Here is a 21244-nt window from a genome sequence, read left to right as displayed (position 1 = left end):
AATTGGCAATTCCTGATTTGTATATAGCATTTCCATTATGAGGCTGGGAGGAAGCAACAACAAGTTCTTGAGTCTTTCTAAAGGTTTTGGTCCTATCAGTGTAGTACACAAGGGCTCTCGTGACATCAAATCAGGAGGCCAGCCAGCTAGCCCTTGGAGTCACTAGGTTCAAGTGTTGCAGTTCCAGTCTTTCTCACTCAAGCAGGGGAACACCAGGCAGCAGGGCAGCACAACAAGGCAGGAGTGCAGCAAAGCAACAGTCCAGCAGAGTGGCAGTCCTTTATTAGCAGTACAGCAGTCCTTCTTCCTGCCAGTCTTCACAGGTCCAGAAGTGTACTGAAGCAGTTGTGTCTGAAGACTAGTAATTATATCCATTTGTGCCTTTGAAGTAGGGAAGACTTCAAAGACAGGTCTTTGAAGTGCACCAAGGTCCTCCCTTTGTCCTGGCTCCATACTTGCTACAGGGGGTATGCAGCCCTTTGTGTGAGGACAGGACAGAGCTCATTCAGCTGTAAGTGAGGCTGGGTCCAGCTCCTACCACCCATTGTGGCAGGGTGGCCTATCCAGTCACACCTAAGCTGCCATTGTGTGGGGAAAACACAGAGCCCAGATGTCACCCTTCCCAGACAAGTATCAGAGACAGGTAGCAGTCACCAAATAGCTAAAGTAAGAAAATGCCAGTTTTCTAAAAGTGCCATTTTCAGAATTGCTATTTACAATCCAACTTCACCATAAATCTGGATTTTAAATTTGGATTCCAGCGACACCAAACATGAATCGGGTATATCTTCTCATTTGGGATTTCCACTAATAAAAAGTTATAAGGTAATCCCACTGCTATTCTATAGGAGATACAGGCCTTGCAGTAGTAACAAATGAATTTTTGAGTTTTTCACTACCAGGACATGTAAAACTTAAAAGTACATGTCCTGGGGGGCGTGGCTCCCCGCTCCAAACTCCCTTTCGTGACCTTTTACTGAGCGCCAAAGCCCCGTTTCAGTGAATACCGCAGTCGAGTGCTGCGGAGTGACGAGCGACTGCCTTTGGGGTGCCGGCGGAGCATAGGGGCCACCCTGTTGGAGGAGACATTGCTCGGGGGTTGCGCCTGCATCATGGCGGCCGAGTAGACGGAGGTGCCGCAAAGCCCTCTCACTGCCCGTGAGCTCCCTGAGGGGCGCCCTGCCGAGAAGGAGGAGGTTGGAGATTGCCGCCAGAGGAGGGAGTGTGTGGCGGTGCTGCCGCCGTGGCCCCCCGGGGAGTCGCGGGAGGCAACAGGAGAGCTGGCCGCGGGAGCCACTAATATTGAGACCCAGGCTTCAGGGCCTACTACAGTGCGGTAACCCTCGGCTTCCCCGAGCTGGCGCCTGAAGACGGCAGGAGCGGTGGGGTCCAAGCCTGAGACGGACGATAATGCTGCAGCGCAGAGAGCCTGACCACAGGGGCTACTGAGACAGAGGGGGAGTGACGGTGCGAGGCCTAGCGACACGACAAGCCTCGTAGACGCAGATCTGGCCCTTTGGCGACCGGACCTGAACACGGGCCTACCAGTTACTCGCTCTTGCCCTGCGAGAGGCCCCTCAGAGACAGGGAGGTGAGGAGAAGAGGGACAGGGGGCCCCGCTGCAGGCCTGCTATAGCACACCCGGGGTCTCGCCTGTGAAAATTCCACCGAGAGGAGGGCCCGACGAGAGGCGCATCGACCTCAGTCTGCACGGCCTGGGCGGAGATACAGCCTGCTTCACTCTGGCTTGGTGGGGCCGGCTGGGGCTCCCTAGACTGGCTGCGTGGGCTCCCCCTGCTCCACATGGAGATCTTCTTGAGGCTGGGACCTGGTGTGTGGTCCGGCAGAACGTGGCCCTCGCGGGGAGTAGAGAGAGGCGGCAAGGGGCATACCTAGCGAAAACACAATGAGGAGGGAAGCCGTGGGCCTAAAACTCGACTCTCGCCAACCAGACACCACCGGAGCAAATTGGTAGGCCGCCCACGTAGGCGCACTCGCCCGTTTCCTCCTGGGAGACAGGCATTTGGGGCCCCCCCAGGTTGGCGCTGACAGTGAAACATGGCCACAGTGGGGCGTAGAGGAGTGCGCACCATAACAGAAATGCTGGTCAAGGGCACTCCCAAGGGGGAGAACCACCCCCCGTCCCCGGCAGCGGTGAAGGAGACCACGGTGCAGGAGGGAGAAGGGGCCCCCATCACTAAAGTGTTTTTGGAACTTTATTTAACACCCTGCGTGAGGATTTTCAGGAGCTAAAACAAGACATGGCCGGGGAGCACCGCGAACTGCGCCTAGATGTTAACGGTCTGGGGGAGCGAGTGGCGGCAGTGGAAGAAGCGGAACAGACTTGGGGCGAGGAGGTGGAACACCTTCAGCAGGAAGTCCTCCGTCTTAGTGAACAGCAAGTTAACCTGCAGGCACATGCGGAAGATCTTGAAAACCGCTCTCGGAGGAACAACATCAGGGTCCGAGGCGTGCCATCCAAGGCAGAAGGGGACAGTGTCACAAGCTTCCTGCAGGGCATGTTCCGGGAGATTCTAGGGGTGCCCGACGACTTTGAAATCCGCATCGACAGGGCGCACAGGGTGGGCCTGGCATGCCGCGCACCTGCTCCCCCACCTGACATTCTAGCCTTCCTACCCGATTTCCCCCTCAAAGAGCGAATCCTGAAGGCGCGACAGAAACAGCCTTTCCACTATCAAGGGTATCAGGTGGTGCTGTACCAGGATCTTTCGGCCATCACCCTGCACAAGAGGAAAACTTTTATGGTGGTCACAACATTCTTGCGCGACAAAGGGATCCCCTACTCCTGGGGGCATCCCTTTAGGTTGATCTTTAGATGGAAAGGGACCCTACACCAGCTGAGATCTCTACAGGACATGTGCGCCCTGCTGGGCATTGAGGTCGACGAGGAATCACTGACGCGAGAGACATCTTCGCGCTCTTCACAAGAGAAATCGCCACGGTCCTCATGAGATGGTTGGCAGAGAGTGGGCCGAAGACGTTCAACCAGGACCACCCTTAAACCGGACCCAGCTACAGTGGCGCAAGAACAGGCATCGGCCGTCCAGGAAGTTTCTAAGGACACTGCGGCACTGGATTGATGCAGCGTAATCATGCTGGTCCGGTAGGGGGGCGGGCGGGGGCCGACAGGGTCGCCACAGCCAAACACTCCTCCACATAACGTTATTACAGACCTGAACTGAGTATTAATAGGCCTGGGACTATGATCGACCATTGGGAGTTCTTGGTTGGGGTTGGGGTGGAGGGTGGCGGGAGTTGGGATGTTTGGGTAAGGGTTGGGGGCCTGGGCCCTAAGGAGGGTGTTGGTTGGGGGGCCGAGGGAAGGGAGTTCCGGGAGGGGGCGGAGGAAATGGGGGAGGGGGAGATGGGAGTTGGGACGGGAAGGGACAGGGGTGGGAACCAGTGTGCCGGGGGGAACCAGTGTGCCGGGAGGGTCAGTGCTCAAACATGCGCAAAAAGACGGAATGTCACCAGCTTCAGCTAGCACTCATTACCCATTGAATTCAGGATGACAGACGCTACCTTAAGAATTTTGACTCTAAATGTGAAAGGCTAGAACAACCCCATTAAGCGGAGAGCGGTGTTTTCTTATTTGGAAAATTCAGGGGCCGAGATTTGTTTGCTCCAGGAAACTCGCCTACTCACGAAAGATTGGCATAGGATGAGGTCCCGTGCATTCCCCCACCAATTCTTCTCCTCCACACCGGAGAAAAAAGCAAGGGTTGCGATTTTGGTGTCTAAACACTTTCGGGGGCAGATCAAGGACAAGGTGGGAGAGATCAAAGGTAGATTGTTAGCTCACAGCATACTGATGGGTGGCCAACAGATAACAGTGGGGGTCTCTGTATACACCAAACACGGGGCAAGAGCCATTCCTACGGAACGCGCTTTCGGAGGCGCTGCGCTCTTCAGACCCCCTTCTGCTTCTAGGGGGGGGACCTTAATTTAGTGATGGACACTAACAAAGACCGGTCAGGGCACAGATACAGCAGCGCTGGCGCTATCTCTGGGGCAGGCAAGGAATGGCTACAGCAAAGAGGTTTAGTGGACTTATGGAGGGCTAAACAACTAGGAACATCACAATATACCTTCTACTCCCATGTGCACCGCACCTATGCTAGATTGGACCACTTATTAGGATCTTCGGAACTAGAGGCCCGGGTGGTGGACGTATGCATCACTCCGGCAGCTATTTCAGATCATGATGCGGTGGAACTTACACTCACAGTCCCCAAGGTTAGGAGACCCCCGGGTGGGTGGAGACTAAGAGAACCCCTCCTGCAGCGCGCAGATGTAGCCCAGCAACTCCGTAAGTGTGTCACCGAATATTTAGCCATCAACGACATTCCCGATACGCCAGTGTCAGCACTATGGGGGCCCCTGAAATCGGTGGTGCGCGGTGAACTTATTGCGGTAGCAGCGGCGGAGTCCCAGGACCGTAAAGTAAAGCGTGAGGCCCTAACTGCCCAGGTTGTAGAGCTGGAGCGGGTCCACAGTCGTACTGGGGCTCCCAGGGTCTGGAAGCAACTAAAAGCGGCCAGAGCTCAATTTGCAGGACTGGATACCGACAGAGCCGAATATGCCGCCCTTCGCCTACGCCATACTTATTACGTAGGGGGGAACAAGACTGGTCGCCTCCTTGCCAGTGCATTGAAAGCAAAGGTCCAACGCTCGAAAATCCAGGTCCTGCGTGACGGGAACGGAGACGAAATTCGGGAGGAGGTGCAGATTGCGGAGGCATTTCGCGAATATTACGCTTTAATGTATCATGTCGAAACTGTCCCGGGAGCGGACGCCGACGCCTACCTAGAAGGTACCGCCACTACGGCGCTGACCTCAGCGAGCGCGGACGCCCTGGATGCCCCCATCCGACTTGACGAGGTAGTAGCGGCCATATCCCGCCTCCGACCTCTAAAATCACCGGGCCCGGACGGCTTCTCCGCCGGTTTTTATAAAACCTCCTGCCCACTGCTCGCCCCTGTACTCACTAGGCTTTTTAATTCATTCCAAGGCCCGGGCTCCATTCCATCGGACATGCTGGAAGTAGAGATCGTGGTACTACCCAAACCGGGTAAGGAGGCTACACAATGTTCAGCATTCCGGCCCATTTCCTTGCTTAACTTAGACCTTAAGCTGTTCACAGGCGTGTTAGCTGCGCGACTTGGGTCGTTTTTTACCCGGGATTATTGAGCCGGACCAATCGGGCTTTGTCCCGGGCCGGCAGTGCAGTGACAATACTAAACGATTTCTCCACCTGGTTGACAAGGCCCACTTCCAGCAATCCGATTCGGATTCGGTCTTACTAGCTATCGACGCTGAAAAAGCGTTTGACCGTGTCAATTGGTTTTTTTTGCAGAAGGTCCTGACGCATTTCAGAGTGGGTGAACGCTTCCAGGCATGGGTTGCGAGCTGTTATCATCGCCCCCAGGCGCGGGTTCGCCTAGGCGGCCTGCGCTCCAGCCCCTTTGAAATCCAGCGAGGTACAAGGCAAGGGTGCCCCCGTTCTACTCTCTTGTTCTCGCTTTATGACATTGCTGTATATCTCTAGACACGTGTCTGCACCAACTTTGGTGAAAAACTCCAGCTATTTTTGAAGTAAGTTTGAACTGTGTACTGCATTTACCAGGAGGAAAAGGGGCAAACTGTGCAGGGACTGTGAGGCAGTGTGTCCCAACCCCCATTCTTTTTAAAAGGCTCCCTTGAGCCAGCAAGCTGACGAGCTTTGGAGATGCACCTGTGTGCCTGTGAGGGACACTGTGACCTGAGAGGAACTTGGTAGCATTCCCAGCAACCCCAGATGATTTTTCTTTGCTCTCTGAAACTGCTGCTCTCTACTGATTAAGGGCTCAACCCAGTAACACGTGTTTAGAGATATACAGCAATGTCTGCACCAACTTTGGTGAAAAACTCCAGCTGATTTGCATATTGCCATGTCTGACTTGGGGTGGCAAAGTGGGCAAAAGAACGGTGATGGATTAATCCCAGATCTGTTGACTGGGTGGGAGTGTTTGATTGGTTCAGATGCTCGGTCCATCACCACCCCCTTTTGTACCGCTTTGTTCGCCATAAGTTGGTAGGGTATGCTCAGACGTGTGTGCCTTGTTCACTTTGCCACTGGATTCAAGCAAGCCTGGCTGAAGACGGCGAAATGCCAGAAACCGGTCCTAGTAAGCTTGTTTCCGGTCCAGGGAAGGCATGGCTTGGCAGTTCGGGCTGGACAGTTCCCATCAGGCACAGGGTCAGACTGATTTGCATATGGCCATGTCTGAACTGGGGTGGCAGAGTGGGCTAAAGAACGGTGATGGATTAAACCCAGATCTGTTGACTGGGTGTGAGTGTTTGATTGGTTCAGATGCTCCGTCCATCACCACCCCCTTTTGTACCGCTTTATTTAGTTTAGAAAGCATTCCAAGAATGTCATAAATCTTATAACTGTTTCCCTCCATAATTCTTTGATTTTACTTTTTAAATCACTTGCTTATAGGCGCCTTTCTTTTAGTTTTAAGTTCTTAAACGCTTACAGGACAGGTTCCATTTAAGCTATAGCCTCCATTTTAGTTAGCCTGTCCAGCTTCTGTACCTCTGGACTAGATACTGCATGTCATTATGATATAAAGTCCTAAGGTCTGACACCATTTCGAAGTAGGGCCGGAATCCATCTTAGATAATGGAAGTCGCTATATTCTGAATTTTAGGTAATGGGAGACCACATTTTCTTCAATTTTTGCAGAATAATCGGTAAGTCTGCCTTTGACGCAGATGTTGCCTATGTCTATATTTCCATGGGCAAATAACAGCCATCACCCAAACAATATAGTCTATATTGACGTGTTTTTACATTAGTACATCCACTGATGTATATGATTGTTAAAGCATTCCATGGTATTGCAAATTTCATCTCAGATAAAATACAACATATAAGGACGACCACTTGACCACTTAGTTGGGAGAGAAACGTCACCCATGTCACAGACACAGAGCACAGATGAGCACAACACCAGATTCTATCTCGACAGAAAAAGCCTCCAGCAAGACTTCCCAAGGCTCTGCGAAGCTTTCCATTTTGCCCTCACAAACTGGTGCGAGGATTTTGTTCTCTCACAAATGCAATCTCCTAGTGCTTGGCCTTGTGTTCGAAATTGCTGACAAGCTGTTTCGAACAGAGAACAAACCCTTTTCTCCAATTATGTGACCACCTCTGAACTCTCAGGATTATTATTTATTCATGCATCTGCTAGAACTAGCATAGCACTTGGAGATAGTACAGCAAGAGTGAAAGGGCTATACATTGTGATGTTATGATTTTTCCCAGTTTTTACTATTCTTGAAAAGCTTAGCTGCTTTTTATTTTCTTGTGTGATGTTACCAATATTATGTGCACTAGATCGTGGCATTTTAAAGTAACTATTTTAAAATATATATGTTGGAAAACGTATTCCGTTTCTTGTGATCATGAGTGTGTAAATCATTATTGAGAATAAGTTAGCATACTACTGTTCCCTGTTAGAAACTCCAAAGCATTGACATCACCTCAGTTATGGACTAGGTGGGGTTCTGCGAGGCTACAGTAACCGGTCTTTCACATTCAGTGTTGTGCATTGAACAAAGTTACCTTGGGTGTGAGAACAAACCTTGTAGAGCTGACCCAAAGACTCAGTTTTCGCAAAAAACAATTGGCTACAAGATCGCCTGAAAAAGGCTAAGAGAGCTTTGGCGAGTTATGTTGCAATATCGTTGAAGCTCAGTATTGTGCCATTGAACCCTCTACCAACGTGGTTAAATGGACTAATTATCCATAATCATTAAGAACAAAAATCTTGTTCACTAATTTTTCTTAATATAGTAATCTGCTGTTTAAGCTGTGTTTTATAGGGATTGTACAGTTCATGTTTTGGCTAGAAGAGTGAGTAAAGTTTTATACAAAAAGTATTGTTAGGGGACAGTTTGTTATGCCCTCACCTGCAGAAGTCCAAAGTGTGGATTGAGCCTGTCTGTCTCCTAGGAGATTCTGAATAGAGGAGCAGCTCCCCAGCCCCAGGCCAGCAAACCTAGTCCTGCTGATTGGCTCTCAGCGCCCAGGCAACCCTGTGCCCTCCTCTCACACCTGCACAGGCCCCTTAAGGGCTTGCTGGGTGAACCCCAAAACATTCTCTTCCATTTTCTGAGTTACAGTTTACATGTGCCCAAGCAAAGTCCAGGAGGTAGAAAGGAGGCTGACTAGTGCGGTCTCTTTCCTAAAATTTAAAAAGGGATTTTCCCTATCCGTGATTGCATCTTCTTTTTCTTTTTTATTTAACTGTCTCTGCTTGTGGTTGTCACAGTTTAAACATTGTAGTTTTAACCTGCCAGTGATTGCATAATTTATCCCTGTTTTGTGTTTAAACTTGTGGTTTTTACCTGCCTGTGACTGTCTACATTTAACCTGTTGAATTGTGGGATTTGCAGTCCAAACTCTGTAGTTTTCCCTCTCATTCCCCATGGCTATCAGTTTTCCCTCCAAATTTCTCCTTTGCTCTGTGCTAAGACCTGTAAGTTAAGCAGTCCAACCCAAGCTCCCATTTGTGTTAGCAAGTGAGTGACACCAGCTCCACCAGCAACAGGGATATTCTACATGAGAGGGTGCTCTAAGACCGCAGTAATCTGCTGTTAGCTGTTTAAGATGTGTTTTAAAGGGATTGTACACTTCGTTTTTTGGCTAGGAGAGTGAGTAAAGTTTTATACAAACCGTATTAGAGGACCGTGTTTTAGGCCCTTACCTGCAGAAGTCCAAAGTGTGGATTGAGCCTGTTTGTCTCCTAGGAGATTCATTCTGAATAGAGGAGTAGCTTCTAACTCCCTGGCCAGAAAACCTTCTCTGAGGTCACTCTGACCTTATATAGTCTACTATTGGTTGTTACATGTGTGCACTGATTGGTGGTTGTATCTAGTGTTTCTGTTGGATGCGGGTTAGTGTTTTCATTGGTTGATTATTTGAGGGTTCTGATTGGTTTCTGGGTATGCGATTCAATCAATGTAGGGTTGGGACTAAGACTAGGGTTAGGCTTTTTATTGGAAGTAGGGACTAGGGTTTCCTGTGTCATTGGTTGCTGGGGTTAGGGTTGTGACTACAGCTAGGGCCAGTGTCTCTATTGCATGTTGAGATTAGGGTTTTTGTACCTGATTGAGTGCTTGGACTAGGGCTGTGATTGGCTGTAAGGTCTTGGTCTCCTATTTGTTCTAGATTGTAGGGCTACTGTTGTGATGAGACAGGGTTAGGGCTAGGGTTTCCATTGGCTGAAGGGGTCACCTGATTACTAGAGCTATAAAAGGCCAAGGCTTAGGGCGTCTCAGCCCGGACGTTGAGTCTAAGGGCGGAGAAGACCAGGGCAGGTGCCTGTTTGAGCCTGTTCGAGACTGGTTGTGACCAGGGCCAGAAATGCTGCCCATTTTCTCATTGAGTAATACCTTCCCCACACCATCCACAAACAGAGTAACACACCCACACCAAATGTACACCACACACATAGTACAAACCAACCCTATGCACAAATCAATGTACCAGCACAGACTGCAAAACCACATAACCAGGGGATGGGTGGGTGATACCTCTGAACAGGGAGAGGTCGAGCACCCAATTATTGCCCCTCCCCTCAATATCCATGGTGACACTGTAGATTAGGCCAAAGTGCCAGAGAGGGAGTCCCAGAATTTCCCCTATTCTATGTTGGGTGGGTAAATGCTACCTAAGAGTTCAGGTTGGCCGTCTAAGTGCCCTTTGAGGAGTGCATATGGCCTCTCAGTGTCAAATGCCCTGCAGGTTTTCTGAAAAGGGACACCAGGCCAAAGACATAACAAGGCCCCCACGGGAATGCTGAATAGGTAGTTGCGCTGAATGTACCCCGCCATCGCTTGTGTGGGCGGTCTGGCTCTCCAGCAGTAAGGTGCATCTCTTTCAAGAGGACTATCTGCGCCTGCTGACGCTTGATATAGGAGTATACTATGTAACGCTTGTAGGCAGTGTGCATACCTCATACATTCAGAGTGAGGGAACTGATGTCAGCCACAGGGGTCATGGCGGAGTAAAAGCAATGTGATGAAGAAAGGTGGGGAGGGGATCACACAGATAGACATGCCCTTGCCCAGAAAACAGCCGCCCCCTAAGCTTGGTGGCACCCGCCCGCCACTGTACTGGAACTAGAATGGTGGATGGGACCAGAAGGTTGGGAGATAACAGAGGGGGTATATGTTCCCTATACTTTGGACCTACTGCAACTGGCAGTAAAGGCAGTACGCTACAATACTATGCATACTCCACGTTGTCTAATTCCACGCAACTGCACTCTACTCTGCACCACTCCACATTACTCAACGCCACAATGCATCACCGCACTCTTCTCTGCACCACTCCACTCTTCTCTACACCACTCCACTCTTCTCTGCACCAATCCACTCTTCTCTGCACCAATCCACTCCTCTCTACTCTACACCACTCCTCTCTATGCCAATGCACACTTCTCTAGAATGTACCACTGCACTCTTTGCCACTGCACTCTACACCACTCCATGTCACTTCACTCTCTGCCATCCTGCTCTGCCAAACTGCATTCTGTGCCTCTGCACCCTATGCCAATGCCCTGTACACCACTTTACTCAAAACCAATGCACTCTGCGCCATTCTATTCTACTCTGTCACTGCACTTTACCCAACTCTTCTACTCTGACCCATTGTACTCTATGCCATTGCGCTGTAAACCACTCTAATCTGTGCCGCTGCTCTCTACACCACTCTACTATGCACCACAGCATTCTGCTCCAATGCACTTCATGCCACTCTAATATACACCACTGTACTCGACAACAATATACTCTGCAACTCTGCACTCTGCTTAATTCCACTTGCTCCACTGAACTCTATACCACTTCACTCAAAATCAATACACTCTACGCAACTGCTCTCTATGCAAATCTACCCAGCACCTCTGCACTGTACCCCATTATACTCAACTGTATGCCACTGCACTCTATGCCACTCTACTCTACACCATTGCAATTTTCGTCACTTTACTCTGCACCTCTATACGCCACTGCACTCTACACCATTGCACTCTGACAGACTACTCTGCAGCACTGTACTCTCTGCCACTGAACTTTATGCCATTCTATTCTGCACCACTCTACTCAGCACCACTTTATTCTATGCCATTGCACTCTACTCTGCACCACTCTATGCCACTCTTTTGCAATCTACACCACTCAAATCTACTGTGCATCACTGCACTCTGACAGTACACTCTACGACACTTCACTCTCTCTCTACTCCGCACCACTCCACTCTATGCCAGTGCACTCCACCCCACTCTACTATGCACCACTGCACTCTTTGTCACTACACTCTACACCAAGCCACTTCACTCTATGCCAATGCACTCTGTCAATTCTCTGTGTTACTCAACTCTACCATGCACGTCTCCACTCTACACCACTTCACTCAACTCTGAAACAATCTACTCTACACCACTGCACTCTACGCCACTCTACTTCACTCTGCAGAACTCTGCCACTGCACTTAAATCTATGCCACTGCACTCTACCCTGCATCACTATGCTCTATCCTGCACCACTCCAATCCACATCACTCTACTCTGAAACAGACTACTCTACGCCTCTGCACTCTGTTCCACTGCCCTCTGTGCCACTTCACTCCACTCTCTGCTATGCTACTCTACTTTAAATCACTACACTCTATGGCAATTCACGCTATACCACTTTACTCAAAACCAATTCACTCTATGCCATTGTACCTATGCCAACTAATTGACACTACTGCACTTTATAATTTGATATGTATCAATCTAGGCAACAGAGCGTAACGAGAGGTCGAAATGAACTGAGCTAAAACATTGGTTTTTTGTAAAAAAAGGGGAGTTCAATTTTATTCACAAATTATTAAAACACATTGAAATAATAATACACATTTACAATTTACATTAAACACATGTAACTCAATGAATTGAGAATACACAACAACACTGTTAAAAAGAAGCAAATAATTCAACGAGATGGAAGTTACATAAAATGAACACAATTTTTAAGAGAAAAATGTGGCTTAATTAATCTCTACGCGCGTTTCGGCGAACCAGCGCCTTCTTCTGGAGCAGCCACGATAGTATTTTAAAAACACGAAATATATTGCTGTAATTCGATGACGCAATCTGGTCTGTACGTCCAACGAGTACCCTTTCTTTTGTTTATGTTATGTAGATATTCTATTTTAATTGAGGTTTGCAGATGGATATTCCATAAACATTGATGTGATTCGTTGGTCTCGAATGTTGATTTAAATTTCTATATTTCCTTAATTAAGGAGTAGGGGTTCATTTAGACCCGCCGCCCGGAGTTAAAAAGTAGTGGCCGCAGTAATGCGTATTTATGTGAAACTGGAAAGGTATGATCCTCCTGATGTGGGGATAGTTAATTGTGAGGATTGCCTTTTTGGTTGCGCTCAGAGGCGGTTGATTCAGATGATTTTAAAATAACTCCCTGTCCAATAGATATCAACAGGGCTCCAAAAATCCGGCTGCGGGACACGGGGGTTCTATGCTCCTTCCACGAACGATGGCCTACTGCACTTTATACCACTATACTCTACAACGTGTCTCTGTACTTTACGCCACTGCACGCTACATCACTCTACACCATTGCACGCTATGTCACTGCACTCTAGGCCACATTATTCTACTCTTCACCACTGGACTCTGCATCACTGCTCTCTGCACCACTTTACTTTATAGTACTGCACTCTACTTTGCACCACTTTATGCCACTCTTCTGCAATCTATGCCACTCTAATCTACTGTGCATCACTGCACTCTATGCCTCTCTACTCTGCATCACTCTACTCTATGCCAGTGCACTCTAGCCCACTCTGCTGTGCACCACTGCACTCCATGCCATGCACTCTACAGCATTACTCTATACCACTCAACTCTACTCTACACTACTCCTCGACTCCGAAACAATCTATTTTACGTCACTGCACTCTACACCACTCTTTTCTGCGTCACTGCACTCTATTGTGCATCACTCTGCACTGCGCCACTCTACGCCACTGAGGTGTACGCCACTCTACTCAAAACCATTGCACCCTATGCCACTCTAGTCTACTCTGCACAATTGGAATCTACATCATGCTCTCTGCACCACTCTGCCCTGCACCACTCTACTCTACGTTGCACCACTCTACGACCCTGCACTCTACTCTGTACCACTCTGCTCTACGCCATCATTGCACTCCATGCCACTGCCATCTACTCTGCACAGCTCTAATCTGTGCCATTGCACTCTATGCTACTCTACGTCAGTACACTCTATGCTAATGTACTCTGCACCACTGTACTTTACGCAACTTCACTCAAGTCCACTCCACGATACTCCTACTCTATGATGCTCTAATCCATTAAAATCTTCTCCACTGACACTCTACGCCTTTCTACGTCACTACCCATAAGCAAATCCCTGTATGCCTCCCCACGCCACTTTAGTCCACTCAATCCTGTGACACACTACTCCACTCTATGCCGTTCCATTCTATGACAGCCTACTCAGCTGTGAGCAATTCTGTTCTCAGGGCTCGTAAAATCCAAAAAAGGGTACTAGTCCTGCAGGACTAGTACCTTAAAAAATGTCCTCGACCTAACTGCAACCTACTTGACCTCCGTCTCTGAAAGCGGAGCAAATGTGACAAGATAACAAGATTTAAAGGCATCTTTATTGCTTATTAACTTTGTGAGCAATAAAAATGCCTTTAAATCTTGTTATCTTGTCACATTTGTTCCGTTTTCACAGACGTAGGACAAAAGTTGGTTTGTTTTCCTACTCGCCAGAAAGGGTGAGTAGGACCTAAAAACAGCTCGACCTTCTTAAATTTAGCTCGACTATGCGAGTTGTCGAGTGGAATTTTTGAGCCCTGTGTTCTACAAGACTGCACTCTGCAACACCCTCTACGCCACTCCACTTTGCTCTACACCACTCCACTCAATGCCACACCACCCTAGGACACTGCTCAACTCTGAGACTGTGCTCCACTGTATGCCACTCAAGTCTATGCCTTTCCACTTTACGACACTCTACTCCCTCATCTACTGGGTGTTTGTACCTGCGAGGATAACAGTACGAGAGATGTAGTGCGTGCATGGTGAATGCATGTACTGGGAGTACGTGTACTTGCAAGGAGTACAATACCTCAAGGGGGTAGTGCTAAGCAGCGTGTACATAGTGAATGTGTGCGCTGGCTGTCTGTGTGACTGAAAGTGGCACAATGCAGGAAGGCTACAGTACTGAGCAGCGCGCTCAGAGTGATTTTGTGCTGAATGTATGTTTGCCTGTTGTGGCACAATACATGGAGGAAACTGCTGGCAGTGTGTGTGTGTGCTGTGTACATACTCTAAGTGCAAGGTTGTCTGTAATGGTACATTACATGGAGGACCCTTGGTTCCATTTTGGAAAGACCAAGTTTGCCTGGTGAAGACATGAGGAGGTAGAGAATTACCCTCAAACAGTTTTGTGTATACTGCATCCCTGCCACCTGGGTGGGACACACTGAAGAAGTGAGAGACTGACTCCCCTTATACACTACAAAGTGTACTCTTTTATTCTGTGAGAGATCAACAGGAAGGGGCCTGGACACATCTTAGTGAGGAGATAGGGCTGAAGCAGGAATCATATAGGGCTGACAGCCCAAGATTAACCTTTTGATGCACATGTCACTGTAGCTGGCATCCAGGTGTAAACTCTCGTTACTCCCATGACTTGTGTTGTGGGACTATCCGCTTAGGAGTATCTCCTGCCGAGACAAATGACTCTACAAGAGAAAGAGAGAGAGAAGTATTGACTTAAAAGAAGCAGAAACCCAACATAAAACCTCAAATACTAGGATGCAAAATCCCATTTGGTGTCTGTAAAGGACTATAAGAAGGGGAGGTTGAGACCAAAACTGACATCTTTCAAGCAGCCAGATGGGCTGTGTGAGGAGGCAAAGCTCTACAAGACTTCTGTCTGTGACCAGGACTGCGGGGCCAAAGTGCTAGTCTCTCTGCTGGGTGAAGGCATAGCACCCATGGAAACCTAGGCCATCTGCCCTGGAGTCAGGAGCACTAGCGCCGACTGCTTGGGAAGAACAGTATGCCTTGTGAGGAATAGAATAGTGTTGGAGGTAGCAAGGTCCATTGGGGAGCCCTGTCGAGTGGCCCTCTGGTGTGAGGAGACAGCTGCTGCTCCGATTGGGTCTGTGCCTATGTGCAGAGTCAAGTTGGTGACCCCCATATGCCTGGAAAGGACCGCTGTGATAATAGCCATGGTACCAGTGCCTTGTGGTAGGACCAAAGCCTGTACAACACAGTAGCGGCGACCCTGTATGCCAGAAGGGGCCACTGTGGTGCAGATTGCCGCTCGGTAAGGGTCAGTGCCTTGAGTCGCAGTGGTGTGGCAACCCCGTATGCCATGCTGGAAACAATTGTGGGGAAGAGCTCAGAAACACCTATGATTGCTGCCGGAGCCAACAGCGTAGGCTCAGAGGAGAACCTGTACCTGCCAGGTGTTGCTGTGCCTCCCACGTGCAGCTGGCTTTCCGAACAAGACCGGAGCTGTGAGACTGCTTGTAGACGGGGGACTCTCTAGGACGTTGCATGCAGTGGCATAACAAAATTTGAGGGGGCCCCCTGCAAAGTACATGGAGGGGGGGCCTTTCTCCGGCGTACCACTGTTGCTGAGGGGCCCATGGAGCTCCGGCACCTCCCCAACACTACAGGGCTGTGGGGGGCTTATGTTATGCCACTATTTACATGCTTCTTTTCTGCTGAGGCGGGTAAGAATGAGTACAGGCCTACTGGGCTGAGGGGGGGGGGGGGTCTCTCTGCTAAGAGCGCTGTGCAACCAAGACACTTTCTTTTGACTATGAGTTGAAGCCTGCTTGTGAGCATTCCCTGATGCAGCCTCTAGTAAATGAGGATTAACCATGATCACATTGTAAGAAGCGGATGGGGCTGGGATATGCCACTGAAACACTAGATCCCTTGGTACCACCCCACTCCCTAAAAACTGTATAAAAAACCTGGGAGTGTGGATGGATGCTAACCTCAGCTTCCAGACACACACCAAAAAGGTGGCAGCCACCTGTATAGGTCTCCTAAGAAACCTCAGGCCTATACTCGGATTCTTTGATTCAAATGTTCGCCAGCTGATTGTCCAGGCAACCATCCTATCACGAAACAACTACCGTAGATTGGGGGTCTGTCGGGGAATTTTTAAGACCACTGAGAGTGCGTTCCCCAGGTAATGTATCACACAAAATGCACAACTGTGGTCATCCTATCACGCCTGGACTATGCGAACGTCCTTCTCCTGGGAGCAAACAAAGCAGAAATGGCTAGGTTCCAACGAATCCAGAATGCGGCGGCTAGAACGCTGGTCGGCCTCCCACGCAGATGCTCAGCCAGAGCCACCATCCGTAAACTCCACTGGCTGCCTGTGGAACACAGAGTCAAATTTAAAGCTCTCATCACGATCTTTAAAATTGTCAAACAGGGAAACCCCCCTTTGCTGCGAAACCTGGCCTACCCCTATGTCCCTGGCCATGATTTACGCTCCTCTAGCCAACTTCTCCTGAAAATACCCAGAACAAAGCTCTGCCGCTCTGGAGGCCGATCCTTTAGGGTTCTCGGTCCCAAAATATGGAACGATCTTCCTCTCAGCATACGCTCCATAGAATGTCTCTCTGTCTTTCGCAAGGCAATCAAGACCTTCCTCTTCCCTACCCCCTAGTGCACTTTTAATTTCCCTCCCCCCCCGTCCTGTAAGGTGTGTGTTTGTCTCTCAGCGCCGGGACGCCCCATTGCTGGGGTAGCTGTTGCGCTTCACCAAACCCAGAATAGAATAGAATAGAATACCTCAAGGGGAAATGTGTTGTTGTCTATAAATTTCGTAACCTTCCTTTGTTGTGTATCGATTTAGATTCCATATGAATTTCCCGATTCATGCCCTTATATAGGTACATTTCACATTGCCCTTATATAGGCATAGAAATCCAGCCCTGATTTAGGCATAGTCCATGCTACCCAAATACAGGCATGACTACTTCCATCTGTTCATCTACGTCACAACGAGTTCTTGGAAAACCAGACTCTTAAGGGACTTCCTCATGCCTGGATATTGATTTGTCCAAGAACTCATTTATTATGCATGAGCATCTATTCCTTAGGGGTTCATTCATGACGTTCATCTGCCCGACTTTTACGTCAAAAGTGGCATTCCTAAACACCTTCAAGGTATAAATATGCCTTCACTTGCTACGGCAAGGTGCTGTTCGGCTACCTACTTGCGCGACGCGCCGCAGCAAGTCCCGGAGGAAGTCATCTCCCCAACTGACGCACTGACCAGACGCTGTCATCCTCCTCACCGAGAATCCAGCTCCAGTGTCTCTGACTCCCCTTGCGGGGTGTTAGAGAATAGAGTCCCGGGAAAGAGATCCCAACCTCTCTCATTCTAAGGTATTGAGATGATTAGAACCTAGAAAATCCTTTGGCAATTCTTGGCAAAACTAAACTATAACTAAAACAGCACCTACTTCTTCCCTCGTAGTAGACTTAAGTTAGGTACACTGGGGTATTATTATTTTAGAAGCACCAGTTGAATATTTTATACTGTATTATTTATGCATGTATTTTTATATATGTCATAGCTACAGACCATGCTATTACAGTATAATTTTATATTACTGTTTACACTGTACGCATTATACTTTGCATTCTGTCTTATGATTTTAGCAGTTCATATCTCTTGCATGAGAAAGAAGACTGTTCAAAAAAACCTTTTTATTGAAACGCCCGTCTCTCTATTTCTGTGCAACTCTGTAGAAACGAAGCATGCACGATTGACTGACTGAAAAGGTTATCTATTGTTTCCACGACTCTGAAGATATTGTTCCGACTCTAAGGGAAACAAAGTTGTCATGTTTATGCGGTTGTCAGAAACGAATCCCTTCTTGTTAATTTGAGAAAGTTTCTAGTGACCTCTGAGTTAGCTGGCACACACACAATTAAGTTTAATGTACTCGATGGAGACATACTGTCCTCAGTCCTATGTCAAATCTATAGTGTATATTATTCCAATGTGCAGAGCCTATCAGGGATATAGGAACTACACTACACCTTTACCTGAGTAGAGTTCAAAATAAAATACTTCTTTTTACGAAAAGAAAAAGGATTGGACAGGAAACTTATTTATTGCTACTGCTGCAGGCTTTTTGAGTTTTGAGTCGTGTTCGCTAATCTGTACCCTCTTCCCCTGAAGGAGCCTTATACTGCTTGTTCATGTCTATCACTGAGACTCATGTTCAGAAGGGGTACTTGGCTCAGTTGCTCAGGATCCATAGTAGGTTGGACCCCAGAATATCGGAAGCAAAAGGCCACAATGCTCGAGGTTGGGCCCAGGAACCCCTGCATTCCTTGTGGCTCTCTGTAAGGGGTTCTGAAATGGCTCGACAGAGGAGGAACATTAAATCATCTGCCCTATTCAAGGTGGACGTTGTAGTGCTTTTTTTTCAGTGTCCATTACCACCAAGCAAAACCTGGCGGTGAGTGACAGGAAAAAAATCAGTAATGATGCCCACATTCTAAGAGAAAACTCCCAGGTGTGGGAGTCAATAGTTTTTTGTTTTTAAAATAACAAAAATGTTTTGAAAAGTTTGACAACCTGTAGTCCTGGCTGACAGTGATTCTTGTCAATATAGGCCTGCAGACATCTCTAAACTTGGTGGACAAGATGTCTGTCATGGTGATGGAGTAAAGTACTCATTGCACTGATGAACACTAATCCATCTACCAAACTCTAAATCAGGCCCTTACTGAATTATTGATTCATTTTTGAGCTCTGAGCACCATCACAGTAACTACCTTAGAAGCCTGTGTATACTCCCTTTGTTATAACTGAGAGTCATGCGCCAAAAGGATTGTTTGTAGGCCCATAGTAGGACAGACCCTGGACACGCTGGCAAACAGCAACCCCTGTGTTTGAGCCCCAGTAGCCCCTATTTGCCCCATAGCTGTCCCCTACAGTAGGGTTATATAAGGTTCATATTTTGATATTTGACATAGGTTGAAATTGGGAGTCATTGAATCTCTTTAAACAAAAGGTTTGCGAATTTTGGTTCTGGTCCTTTAAGCATAGAATATGCCAGAAAAGCTTGATCAGGATTATTTGGAGTTTTGGTGTTGAGTTTAATGTAGAGAGGGCCCTTTTATGATCAAGTCTGAACGAATGATTACTGCCGCTTTAACTTTGTTCCTTTTTTTCTCTTTTTTTACAATGCAGACCTTCTATTCAAATGTAAAATTAGTTTCTTACATTAGCTCTACTTAATGTATATGTCATCACATCATGGTCATTCACTGAAGTGCGGTGCCCTTACAAAAGTAACTACTGTTTTTGCTTACTGCATCCTAATATATAGAATGTCACATAGGTAATGACCACTCACCACTGTGCAGTTATTCTCTTACAATGATGGAACCTTGTAGTTTTTATGATGTTTGTGGTCTAACCACTACGTGAAGAACGATAGAGATCATAATTCTGTTTTTTTTCTCTTAGGCTTACAGTCTTTGTTGCCGGTTTCTGAAATTACAGTACCACAGAGGTTGCTGGGAAGAGTGGAGGAAAATACGGTATTTAATTTACACATTTCTAATAATCCATTATGTATATCATTTGCTGATAATATGTAAACAGATTTTATAATGCCAATAGGTTGCTTGTAGGTCTGACCTATATACAGCTTTACCTGCTGCTAGAGCTAGTGCCGTAAACACAAACAAAATACAGAGGCAATGGGTCAACCTGCTGTTAGCCATTGTTTGTTGTATCTGACAAATTGTCAGCTGTCAAAGACTCACAATATAGCCATTCTATGTAAGGGGCGTCTGTGTTCAGATTTATGAGAGATGACGATTTGATGAGTATGCCTACTGACTGACATCCTTTTTTCAGTTTTTGCTTAGTTTGCAACACATAAAAGTGAAGAAAACGGATAAAGAGGCTATCAATCTTTCTTATACAGTGATGGTTGCAGCTATGCAGTTATGTTTCTCCTGCATTTTTCATTGATCAGCAATTGTTTGATTTGCCTTAAACTTTTAACCCCCTTGACTGGTCTGTAGAACAGTAGGTACTAAGAAACATTGTATTTTTACTAAATCTAGATGGTCCTCTACTGGTCTACCTCAATTCCAGAAAGCCACCCGATGCGTACGTATTCTCAATATACCAAAAGAGTTTAGGGAAGCAATTAAATTATATCTCCCTTGACATATAAGCATCAGTTAAATGCTATAAGGATTAAATTATTCTTTTATTAAACTCGTCATTCAGACAAAATATTGCATGGATTTCATAGCATCATACATAATTCTGATTATACAACATTTTTGTGCAGTCTCTGCATTTCCATTGAACAATCTTGTTCAGAGTGGGAACCCATTGCCCTTATTTCCAATGTTCAAATTCATAAGTAGAGATTCTTCTCATCCTTGGCATAAGTTCAGAACTTGTATTTCACTGGCAAATCTGATTCTTCAGGTTTTTAATAAAGTCATGAAATCATTGTTTCAGAGTGATTTGCATTGGACCATAGTATACAGAGAGCAACAGAGAATCACACTTGCAAAAATAAATGTTGAAATCCTATCATATTCACAAACGTACTCCATGACAATGTTCCTTGTTCAAAACTATCTGATTGACTATATTTTAAAACAATTATTTATCCAAATTGGTAAATATGCGTATTTCAGGAAAGAAGTGAGTAATTCTTTTTACAAAATGTACCCGAATAGGAAAAGAAGCAAATTAATCAGTCTTGAAACCCAAATGGAGCATCGGTGAACAAAATTAACGGTTCCCTAATTGCATACTTGGACATTTTTAGCATTCTTCATAATTATTTATGTTTTTGAGCATATTCTTCATACGATATTTAAAGGTTCTTAATGTGATACATTTAATGGATTTTCTTTTCAAAGTCCAATCATAGGTTTTCTGGACCCCCAGCACCAAGGCTTTTGTCAGTATCCCAATCCGAGATAGCCTGATGAACTGCAACCACCCACAACTTGCTGAGCATTACTTGAGTGAGGTGTGCTTTATGAAACAAGTAATCCTGTGAGATATCACAGAGATGGTCAGTAGAACCCAA

General features: G+C 47.1%; 1 protein-coding gene across 3 annotated transcripts in view; it reads left to right on the top strand.

The window, feature by feature from the left end:
- The window catches only part of LOC144791082 (disintegrin and metalloproteinase domain-containing protein 9-like), a 2835950-nt gene that overhangs the window by 55658 nt on the left and 2759048 nt on the right, over window positions 1-21244 (top strand). For all 3 annotated transcript variants that reach the window (XM_078665732.1, XM_078665731.1, XM_078665733.1), the window contains exon 2: window positions 19645-19718. In XM_078665732.1, coding sequence (XP_078521858.1) covers window positions 19645-19718 — 74 coding nt within the window. The remainder of the gene's footprint in view (window positions 1-19644; window positions 19719-21244) is intronic.

This window comes from Lissotriton helveticus, chromosome 11 (genome assembly GCF_964261635.1).
Source record: "Lissotriton helveticus chromosome 11, aLisHel1.1, whole genome shotgun sequence".
Taxonomy (NCBI): Eukaryota; Metazoa; Chordata; class Amphibia; order Caudata; family Salamandridae; genus Lissotriton; species Lissotriton helveticus.
The sequence above is the reverse complement of the archived record's forward strand: the minus strand, read 5'-3'. Positions and strand labels throughout refer to the sequence as shown.